The sequence below is a fragment of the Dromiciops gliroides genome, chromosome 3 (genome assembly GCF_019393635.1).
Source record: "Dromiciops gliroides isolate mDroGli1 chromosome 3, mDroGli1.pri, whole genome shotgun sequence".
Lineage (NCBI taxonomy): Eukaryota > Metazoa > Chordata > Mammalia > Microbiotheria > Microbiotheriidae > Dromiciops > Dromiciops gliroides.
In genome coordinates, this window is record NC_057863.1 from 351,730,428 (window position 1) to 351,741,620 (window position 11,193).

At 39.6% G+C, this 11,193-nt stretch overlaps 1 protein-coding gene across 1 annotated transcript; it reads right to left on the bottom strand.

The window, feature by feature from the left end:
• Window positions 1–9,751: 9,751 nt before the first annotated feature.
• Window positions 9,752–10,687, bottom strand: LOC122749127 (olfactory receptor 8D4). Its single transcript, XM_043995323.1, has one exon. The coding sequence runs from the start codon at window positions 10,685–10,687 to the stop codon at window positions 9,752–9,754; it is 936 nt and encodes a 311-aa protein (XP_043851258.1).
• Between the last annotated feature and the right edge of the window lie 506 nt (window positions 10,688–11,193).

Genomic DNA, 11,193 nt, shown 5'->3' on the forward strand with positions numbered 1-11,193 from the left:
CAACTCAATACTGTATCCTTACTAAGGTTAAGTAATCTTCCATTTGTTAACTGTTAGATGTCATATGAGTGCATCATTTCATCCCAGCCTCAAACTTGAGATACCAAGCAAGCCTGAGTCAGGTCTGGCATGACTAGCTAGCCTTCCCTTGACAAGGACAGACTGACTCTCTGATAGTGAGTAGATCTACTATCCCAGGGAGGCAATTCACAAAAGCTATCAGAAGCTGCTTGGCTAGGAAAAAAAGATTATTCTTTTTTTTTCTCTTGAAAGGAACTCAAAGTCCCTAGCTCCAGAGAATTCTGATACAGGATTAGAACATTCCTCTTAAATACTATTAAATCTTTGATTATGAACATGTATCTCTCCCCCACCCCCACACACATACACCCTTCCCCCCAAAATATTTAAAGAACTCTTACCAATAAAACTCAAGAGCTATAAGAAGGGTCTGGCAATGAGGCACCTCCAGCTTCCATAATGCTTCCTAAATTGTCATGCAAATGACTGTAAGTCAAGAACAAAAGACTAAGTGAAGCTGAAAGGGCCATCAGCCTCCATCTCTATTCTATCTTACTTATTATGTACACTTGCCAGCATCAAAATCACTGATTTTTCTCATTAGTCTTCCCAAATTATCATTATAGCAAATCAAGAATTTATCAGTACTGGGAGCAGCTAGGTGGCACAGTGGATAAAGCACCAGCCCTGGATTCAGGAGGACCTGAGTTCAAATCCAACCTCAGACATTTGACACTAGCTGTGTGACCTTGGGCAAGTCACTTAACCCTCACTGCCCTGGGGAAAAAAAGAATTTTATCAGTACCTCTGCTTTTAAGAGATGGTGCTCTGGCAGATTTCCATAAAGTTGAAATCTCCTATCAAAATTATATAAGCCAGTTCTGTATTCTTTTTTCCAAATTCTTTATCTATTCCTTCTTTCTAGGTAATCAACAGAATGCTCTCACTAAAGTATTACTTCTGTTTCTCCCTCCATTTATCCTTACCCAAATGTCCTCATCATGCTCCCCTTTCAATTCCTGGATTTATTCACATATCTTAATATACAGCCATATATATTTTGTTTCTTTTGAAATCACAGGCTTTTTCAGATTAAAGGCTCACTAGACATGAAGTAACCCTGCTAGGAAATGAGAGAATCACTTTAAAAACATTGTACAGTCCTTAACCCAGCAACACTACTCACTGACCTGCCACTCTCAGGGGAGCCTTTGCATGACTGCACCTCCCTAGTTGGCATAGCTGAGAAACCTCATGATGATCTTTTTGAAACACCCTTAGAGAACCCTGATTTTATTTTCTATACTGACAGATCTTGTTTTATGTGTGAGGGAACCCACTCTACAGGTGCTGCTATAGTTTCTGGCTATGATACTATCTGGGCAGCTTCTCTGCCTTCACATGTTAGTGCACAGCCTGCTGGACTTAAGGCTCTCACACAAGCCTGTTTGCTAGCCAGAGGAAAAAGTACTACTATTTATACTGATTCTAGATATGAGTTTAGTGTCTGCTATCCTGTAGGAATGTTATGGCTGCAGAGAGGATTTTTAACCTCTGCTGGCAAAGCTATTGTTAATGGAGAATTTATTAAAGATCTACTATCTGCCTTAAATCTCCCATCCGCTCTAGTTATTGTTCATTGTCCTGCTCATACAGGAAACAGTGACCCTGCTTCAAAGGGGAATGAGTGAGTTGACCCTGCTGCTAAGCTTGCTGCTTTGGAAGCCCCTGAACATGTATTTAATCTTTCTTCTGATAAGTTTGAAGTAGAGAAGTGGAAGAAGAAATTCCAGGCTAAAGAAGTCAATGGGGTCTGGGTGACTTCAGAAGCGAAGCTGCTTCTCTCCTAGAGCTTCTACCATCAGATATGCCTATCTATTCACAGAAAAGGCCATTTTGGCACACAAGGAATTGTGGACTCAGTAAAAAGGGTTCGGATTGCCCCTGGAGTTACTAATATGGCATCTAGGGTCTGTGCCTCTTGTTCTGTCTGTCAGACTTATAATCAACATGCCTTCTGGGCTAAAGCTTATGGAGGATGTCCTTAGCATATATGCTTTTGAGCATCTACAAATTGATTATATCACAATGCCTAAGGCAGGACATTATAAGTTTTGTCTTGTTATAGTTCGTCAACTCACTCGGTGGGTAGAAGCTTTTCCATGTCTCAGAGCCATGTCTACATTTGTTGACAAAATTCTCAAAGAAATAGTCCCTCAGTTTGGCCCACCAGCCCAGATTGATTCTGACAAAGGCACACATTTTACTGATTCTGTTCTATCCCAAATTTATTCTTTCCTGGGAGTAACTCCAAAGTTCCATACACCTGACCACCCACAAAGTTCAGGCCAGGTGGAACATATAAATAAAGAGCTTAAAAGCATGATTATCATATTGTGAGTCATGTTAATCAATGCTACCAGCCAATTAGCTTGGAGCTGTGTGTGGGGACCGCCCCTCTTCCAGTTCCACAGGGAGCTTCTGCTCTAGGAGACTGAGGATCTGCCTTTTTGGTTGAAGGTCTTGGTGGTGGTGGTGGCAGGGCCAGGGTACCTAGGCTTTTTCTTTCTCAACTCCACGTGTTTCTCTCTCTTTTGCTAATTTCTCATATACTTTAATAAATGTTTAATGCCCAAAGACTGGTGCTATAAGCTTCTAATTTAAGGTGACCACACATTAGATTTTAGTCATAACAGTTAGATTTTTAAACATCACACATGAAATAAGAAATCTAGTTTATTTAATTTATTAAATCTGTCTTCCTAGCTCTGAGACTGGCTTTCAATTTCATTTAATTGCTCAATTGTTTCGGTCATGCAGTGTTTCTGAATTCTCAACTTGTTGATTAACCTTCAATTACTTTATATTTGATATGTTTTTCCTTCTTTGAAGACTGTTAGGTGAAGAGAAAATATGATTTAAAGAACCTTCTGATTCTCAATGGCTCATCTTTTACTTTAAAAACCACAACTCCCTAAATTTTTCCTAATTGATAGTCATTTGTAAAACATGCCTCAGTTGCCAAATGTTTATATGGTTTCTCCCTTTCTTAGTTTTCCTTGTAGTAATTATATATATGTATGTATGTATATTTATGTATGAATATATGTAAATTAGCTGACTTACCATGACGCAGCTCCCTGATGTTCTCAATATGGTAATGTTCTCTCTAGTGTCCTGGAAATTTCATTTCTTCACACTTGAATTTCTCTAGTTTTTAACAAGTAACAAATGATTTCTCTGCCTCTTTGTTATATCAAGCTATTTCCACATAACTGAGGTATAACTCCACCTTGTTGACAAAGAAATCTAAGTCTTCAGATCTATACCACAGATTATTCTCTCTCCAAAAGCATCCCATATGAAATCTGTATTTCTTCATACATATATTAAAATAAAGTTTTTTCTGCTCTTATTATCAAATTATCCATAATGGTGGCTATAACAGAACAAAAATCCAACAGAGTTCCCCAACCTATATCCATAATGGCTGTCCTTTTTTTTTCTTGTGGTTGTTGTTATTTTGGTTTTAGTTTTTGTTTGTTTGTTTTGGTGGGAATGGAAGGAAAGGCTCAAGTTGTGACTCCCTCAATACAGCTTCCTGTTAGCTTCTGGACATATTGCTATGGCTTTCCTTGTCACTTAAAGTTATAGGAAGGACTACCCACAGAGGTTTGAAGCCCTTCAGATTTGATTAATGTTCTAGACTGCTCTAGACTCCCTCTAGAATTAGAGGGAAGGGGAACGGTCTAGCCAAGCAACACTTTGTGTATTTTTGTTAAATATCCTATGTTATGGTTAAATAAATCTCCTTTTGTTAAATGTTAAATGATCTATGAATTCCTTATTTCATCTCAACATTGGACCTGAATTAATAGGCTACCACACAATATTAGCCTAAGCCAGGCCCACCCCAACAGTGGCAGTACCTCCTCATTATTCAATAATCAAAATAAATCTCTTATGTAAAAACACTCTAGCCTTTTTCATCATTAGATATTCTTCTTGAGCATTCCTTGCCTTGTCTGATTTCTAAAATGACTATTGTTTATTTCATAGATGCCATTACTCACCTTTTTCCTTAATGTGAATCTGTTTCTGCCTAACATTCTATGGGTACCTGATAAGTCTTTTATCACAGACCATTTTCTGTCTCTCGCCTGTTTTCTTCTAAGAATGGAGAGAAACCTCACTTGATAACATCCTTGGAAATGGTCACCCCCCCTCCATTTTAGATCCATACTGATAATAAGAATGAGAGATTAAAGATGGAGAGCACACCCAGGAGATTATTCCAAGCACCCAAGCATGAAGTTATAAAGGCCTAGATTAAGAAAATAATCTTTTTGTTTATTTTGAATGTGTGTTTGTGTCACATCCCCTATAGAATGTAATCTCCTTTGGGTCAGGAGCTTTTGAATTCATATCTTTGACAGTTTTCCCAGTTTGGAACAGTGTCTGACAAATAATAGGGTTTTAATAAAAGTTGGTTGTTTGGTTGTGTAAAGAATTAATTGTTATTTGAAGTTTTTATGACCCCATCTTTTGGCTAGAATTTGAAAGAAAAACCTCAGCGTGCACTGGCCTAGGGCTCCGCAAACCGCACGGTGCTCCACCCACTGGTTGTAGGTGTTGCCATGGCGCTGGCACCTCACATCATCACCACTTGCTGACGCCTACATGGGCCTGGCAAAATTATAATGATTGGAAGCCTAGTGAGGGCAGTCATGTGAATGTCAGAGTGGCCAGCTAATTGGCTGGGGACTGTGTGGGGGTGCTGGGAGAAGGGAGGTTTTTTTTTTCCCTCATTCTAGCTGGAAGTTGGAAGGTGCTGGAAGAGGCTCTGGTGTATTCTCAGCTGATTCCTGGGTGGTGGCAGTTTTTTCAGGTTGTATAATTTCCCTTTCCCCATTTTATTTCCTTTCCTTTAATCCTACTGATCCTGTTTGTGTTGTTTTTTTTTTTTTAAGTTCGTTCTTGTTAAAATAAATCCTGTTCTGTTTTGAGGGAGGCTGCCAGTCTCCTTCCTTGCCCCAATATTGCGGTGAGCCGCTTAGCTAACACTCCCCAATTAAAAATTGATCCCCACAGTTGATCGACTGATAAAAATGGCAATTAGAATGAAGTGAATGAAGTGATAGTGCAAAATGACTGGGTGAGTGACAGTGGGAAATGGGAAAAAGGAAGAAGTCAGGGAGATAACTAAAGAGTTTTGAGCCTTAATGAGCAGAAGCATGATGGTAATCCAAAGTAAGAAGTGACTTAAAGTAGGGATGGTAGCTTAGCTTTAAACCATGTGGAATTTTTTTGTCATGGAAATGGTCATCAAACTGAAAAGGGTAGAATGAACATGATTTTCTATTTATAATCTCTCTGGCACTGCATTGCTTTACTACAAAGCAATCTCACCTGGCTTCCTTGCTTTCCCACCTAACAACACAATCTGCTCCATAGGTTAGCTCCAAAATATCAGCCTGGGAAGCCTAAACTAGTTTTGCCTTTATATATTTGCTACAGGCATGAGAGGAAACATGACTGGTGCCCTCATAAAGATTATTAGAGATAGTGGAGGGCACTAGATTAAGAGTCAGAGAAACAAAGATAGAATCCCAACTCAGATACAATCTGTTTGCACTTGAGCAAGTCACAACCTGTCTAGGCATCTCTTCATCATCTGTAAGATGAGGGGGTTAAACTAGATGATAGATAAGGTCCATTCAGTCTCTAAACCTATGATTTAATAATTCTATGAACAAATGCTGGGAACATTGAATTGCCTTGCCTCAATAATTAAAATGGGATCGAAGCCAAAGATAGGTAGCCTAGGATTAAGATTAAATAAAATCTCACTGAGACAAACTTTAATCATTAAGGATTTCTCAGTGATAAATCAATTCAGAGAAATATTCTCAGTACCATTAAGCATCTGCTTATTTGTCAGTCATTGTGCTTGGTTATTGGGGAAAGAAAATGAAGTACCAGAGGGGAGAGAGGTGATAGAATGTGAATAGGTAAATGAATAAAATATACACCAAAGAAATTCAATGTAATTTTGGAGGAAGGTAAAGGAGATAATTAACAACTATGTAGAGAGAAAAGATGTATAGGAGCTGGCATTTATGATAAAGAGGTAGGCAAGGGAGGTAAGGGATTTTAAAGGAAAGAAAAAGAAGTGTGGAGGACAGCTTGTATTCAGGCATAGAAATAGAAGGTAGAATGTTATGTATGAGGAACAGTAAAAATGCCAGTTTGTTTTTGTAGGAAGTCTTGACCAGGACCTGATAGAACCCTGACTAATGCCCATTTATTGTAATCACAATACTCTTTAACCTTAGTTATATATATGGGACAAATTGGAAATCAACAGAGGGAAGGCATAAATATAAATAAATATATATTTTTTTCTTTGTATACAGTTGTTGTATATTAACTCCCCCTCATAGACTCCTAAACCCTATTTTGACAATTACCAGAACAACCACAAGCTAATGAAGCATCCAGCTTTTGGGAATAAAAGCAATCTCCAGGAGAGGAGTCATTGCTTCTGTGACCTGGAGAGACCCTCATTTCCTATAGCACAATATCATTCTACTACAATCATATACCACAGCTTCTTCAGTCATTCTTCAATTGATAGACATTCCCTTGGTTCTCAATTCTTAGCCACCACAAAGAGTTGCTATAAATATTTTTTGTACAATTTTTCCCCCTTTTCTCTTTTTCATGATTACTATTGTTAACTGTTTCCCTTCCATCCTATTCCCTTCCCCATGATATTTATTCTATTATCCATCTTCTTTCATCCTATCACTCTTCAAAAGGGATTTGCTTCTGTCTGTCCCCTCCCCTACTCTGCCCTTCCTTCTTTTGCCCCTCTCTCTTTATCCCTTTCCCCTCCTATTTTCCTGCAGGGTTATAGAGATTACTCTACCCAATTGAGTGTGTATATTATTCCCTCCTTGAGCCAATTCTAATAAGATTGAGGTCTTTGAGCCAATTTTGATGAGTGTTAGGCTCATTTACTGCCCAGATTAAGCAGATTACTCCACCCAGTTGCGTGTTTCTATTAGTCCCTCCTTGAGGCGGTTCTGATGAGTTTAAGATCTTTGAGCCTTTTCTGATGAGTGTAAAATTCATTTACTGCCCTGCTCCTCTCCCATCTCTTCCCCCTCTCCATAAGCCCTTTCCTGTTTCTTTCATGTGGGATTTCACCCCATGCTACCTCTGCCCTTTCCCCTCCCCTAGTGCATTACTCTCACCCCTCAACTTTACCCTAAAGATGTCATCATGGGGCAGCTAGGTGACACAGTGGACAAAGCATCCACCCTGGACCCAGGGGATCCCAGCCAAAACCCAGCCTCAGACACAAGACAGTCACCCACTGCACAACCCCAGGCATGTCCCCCAACTCCATTTTTTTATTGTTCTCTAGGCTCTTGTATTTGAAAGTTAAATTTGCCATTCAGTTCAGGTCTTTTCATCACAGATACCTGAAAGTCCTCTTTTTCACTGAAGTCCCATTTTTCCTCTGAAAGATTACGATCAGTTTTGCTGAGTAGGTGATTCTTGGTTGTAATCACAATTCCTTTGCCCTCTGGAATATCATATTCCATGCCCTCTGGTCCTTTGATGTAAAAGCTGCTAGATCTTGGGCTATCCTGACTGGGGCTCCACAGTACTTGAATTCTTTCTTTTTGGCAGCTTGCAATATTTTCTTCCTGACCTGAGAGCTTTGGGATTTGGCTATAATATTCCTAGGAGTTTTCCTTTTGGGATCTCTTTCAGGAGGTGATCAGTGGATTCTTTCATTTCTATTTTACCTTCTGCTTCTAGAATATCAGGGTAATTTTCACTGACAATTTCTTGGAAAATGATGTCTAAGCTCTTTCCTTGATCAAGGTTTTCAAATTGTCTCTCCTGGACCTATTTTCCAGGTCAGCAGTTTCTTCAAGAAGATATTTCACTTTGCCCTCTATTTTTTATTCATTTGGATTTCCTTTATTGTGCCTTAGTTTCTCATGAAGTCACTAGCTTCCATTTGTTCAATCCTAATTCTTTGGCAATTATTTTTGTCAGAGAGCTTTTGTACCTTCTTTTCCATTTGGCCAATTTGGCTTTTCAAGGTGTTTACTTTTTTCTCATGTCTTTCCTGCATCACCCTCATTTCTCTTTCCATTTTTTCCTCTACCTCCCTAACTATCTTCAAAGTCCTTTTTGAGTGCCTCTATGCCCTGAGACCAATTAATATTTTTCTTGGAAGCTTTAGATATATGTGCCCTGATGTTGACATCTTCCTCTCAGGGTGCACCTTAATCTTCCTCGTCACTAAACAAACTTTCTATGGTCCTCACCTTTCTCTGTCTGCTCATCTTGCCTTTCTTTTACTTGACTTTTAGCTCCTTAAAGTGGGGCACTGTTTCCAGGCTGCACTATCCCAAGCTTCAGAAGGTCCCAGGTGGTATGATTTAAGGAGGACCAGGTTCTTCACTTGCCTGGCCTGTTCCTTGGTCCACAGATGAACCCAGATCAACTTGCTAATCAACCATCTTTGTGTGTTGTGGTTGTCAGCTCCAATGAGCCTGTGGCCCTCCCCGACCTGGGCCACTGCTACTCAAACCTACCTCCTGGTTCCCAGAAGGGGTGAAAAGCCCAAGTACTGCCTCAGGACCAGCAGAGACCCCTGTAATCTCCCCCCTGCCAAGGACTCAGCCCTCTCACCAGACTGTGAGCTTAGTTCCAGATGACACTGGCGCTTCAGCTGATTCAGAGGCTCTGGGAGGTCTTCTCTGGTGAGGCTTTTCTATGACTGGATCTGTGTCAGGGTGACTGTTGGGTTGGGCTCCACTCTTGTCTCAGCACAACAGCTCCCTCCTTCTAACCTTCCAAGCTATCTTTGGTTAGAAGATGATTTCAGCACATTCTTCTGTGGGTTTTGCTGCTCCAGGAATTGTCCTATGGCATTATTTGGATGTTTTTTGGGGTGATTGTGTCATGAGTTTGAGAGCTCACTGCCTTTCCTCTGAAATCTTGTCTCTGCCCTGGCAGTCTCCAAGACCCTCAACTCATTTAGGCTGCTGTTATCAAAATCTGAGATGAGATTCACGGTGGAATATGGAGTAAAGCAATAGGAGTCTGCTATCTGTAAATAGTTTTATATCAAATATCCTTGATTTTGATATCTTTCAATAATTCTCAGTATATGTAAAACTAGTGTTATCTCTGAGAGTGTTCATACTAAACTAAATATGGAATGACAGGTTGGAGCCATATTTCAAAGGACTTTAAATGACAAAGAAGTTTGTATCTTGCCCTAAAGGTAATAGGAAATCACTTAAGCACCTTAAGTAATCAATCATTCAAATAATAAGCATCTTGCATATGTCTGATACGACTAGATGCTGGGAATACAATGACAAAAATGATAGTCCTTACTTTCTAGGAGTTTATATTTCATTGAGGGATACTGTGTGGTCATGCATGTTCAGACCTAAATTTTAGAAATATCAATTTGGCAGGTGTGTGGAAGATGAATCAAGAAGGGAAGAAAGAAAAATAAATAACCTTTGGTAATCATAGGGACTCTTCCAGTCAGGTTGGATAAGTGTTTGATGGTAAAAAATGCATGGGAAATGCATACTTGGGATTGAAGTGGAAAAGAGAATGAAAAATAAAATTTTAGTTATCATGTTTGCTTTATTAGCAAGAAATATAGAAATAAAATACATGCCCACTATGAGAATATTTTCCTTTCTGTGAGCTTCCTCAATGCAATCTTCACCTCCTTATTTCTCAGACTGTAGATCAGGGGGTTGAGCATGGGAATCACTGTGGTGTAAAACACTGAGGACACCTTTTCCTGGGCTAGGTTGCTACTGGAAGCAGGTTTGAGATACATGGACATGAGGGACCCATAAAACACAGTGACTGCCATGAGATGGGAACTACAAGTACTAAAAGCTTTCGACCTGCCATCTTTGGAGTTGATGCGCAAGATACTGGAGAGGATAAAAATGTAAGAAATTATGATCGTCAAGCTGGTTGCTACCATGTTGAATCCACCAATAACAAAAATCAAGATCTCATCTAGGTCAGTGCTGGAACAAGAGAGTTTGATGAGGGGGACAATGTCACAGAAGTAATGACTGATTACATTGGACCCACAGAATGGCAACCTCAATATACAACCTGTGTGTATCAGTGCATCAATGAAGCCCACAGAGAACACAGAGACCACCAGCAAGGAGCAAACTTGAGGGGACATGATGACACCGTACAGTAGGGGACTACAGATGGCAACATAGCGATCATAAGCCATGGCTGCCAGCATGTAACACTCAGAAATAACAAAAATGCAGAAGAAAAAGAGTTGAGTTATGCACCTAGGATAGGATATAGTTTTATCTTTGAGTAAGAATCCCACTAGCATTTGAGGAGTAATGACAGAGGAATAACAGACATCTAAAACAGACAAACTGCTGAGGAAATAATACATGGGGGTATGGAGGTGAGAATTAAGTCTAATCAGTATGATCATGCCCATGTTTCCCACAACAGTGACCACATAGATGCCCAAGAACACAAAGAAGAGGGGCAGCTGAAGCTCTGGCTGATCTGTTAGTCCTACAAGAATAAACATAGTCACTTCAGACTGATTTCTTCTTTCCATTTTCTATGAGGGAACCTGTGGGAATGAGGAGAATCACATTAGAGAGTTATACTTCTTCTTGGCTCCCTTTCCTCAAAGGAAGGTGAAAATGACTGGGAAACTCTGAGCCATAACCTCTCCTGATCCTGCCATTCCCCTCACCTCATTTTTTTGGACATAGCTAATACAGGAATTTGTTTTGCTTCACTTTACATATTTTAAAATAGGTTTTGTTATTATTTTTTTTCAATGCAAGGGAAGAGAGATGGGAAATAGAAAACAGATTTCTGTTGATTAAAAAAAATCTTTAGAACTATGCCCAAAGGGCTATAAAGTTGTGCATATCCTTTGACCCAGCAATACCACTATTAGGTCTTTATCCCAAAGAGATCATAAAAAGGACCCACATGTGCAAAAATATAGTTGCTCTTTTGGTGGTGGCAAGGAATTAGAAATTGAGGGGATGTCCATCAATTGGGGAATGACTGAACAAGTTGTGGTTTATGAATGTAATGGAATTCTCTTGT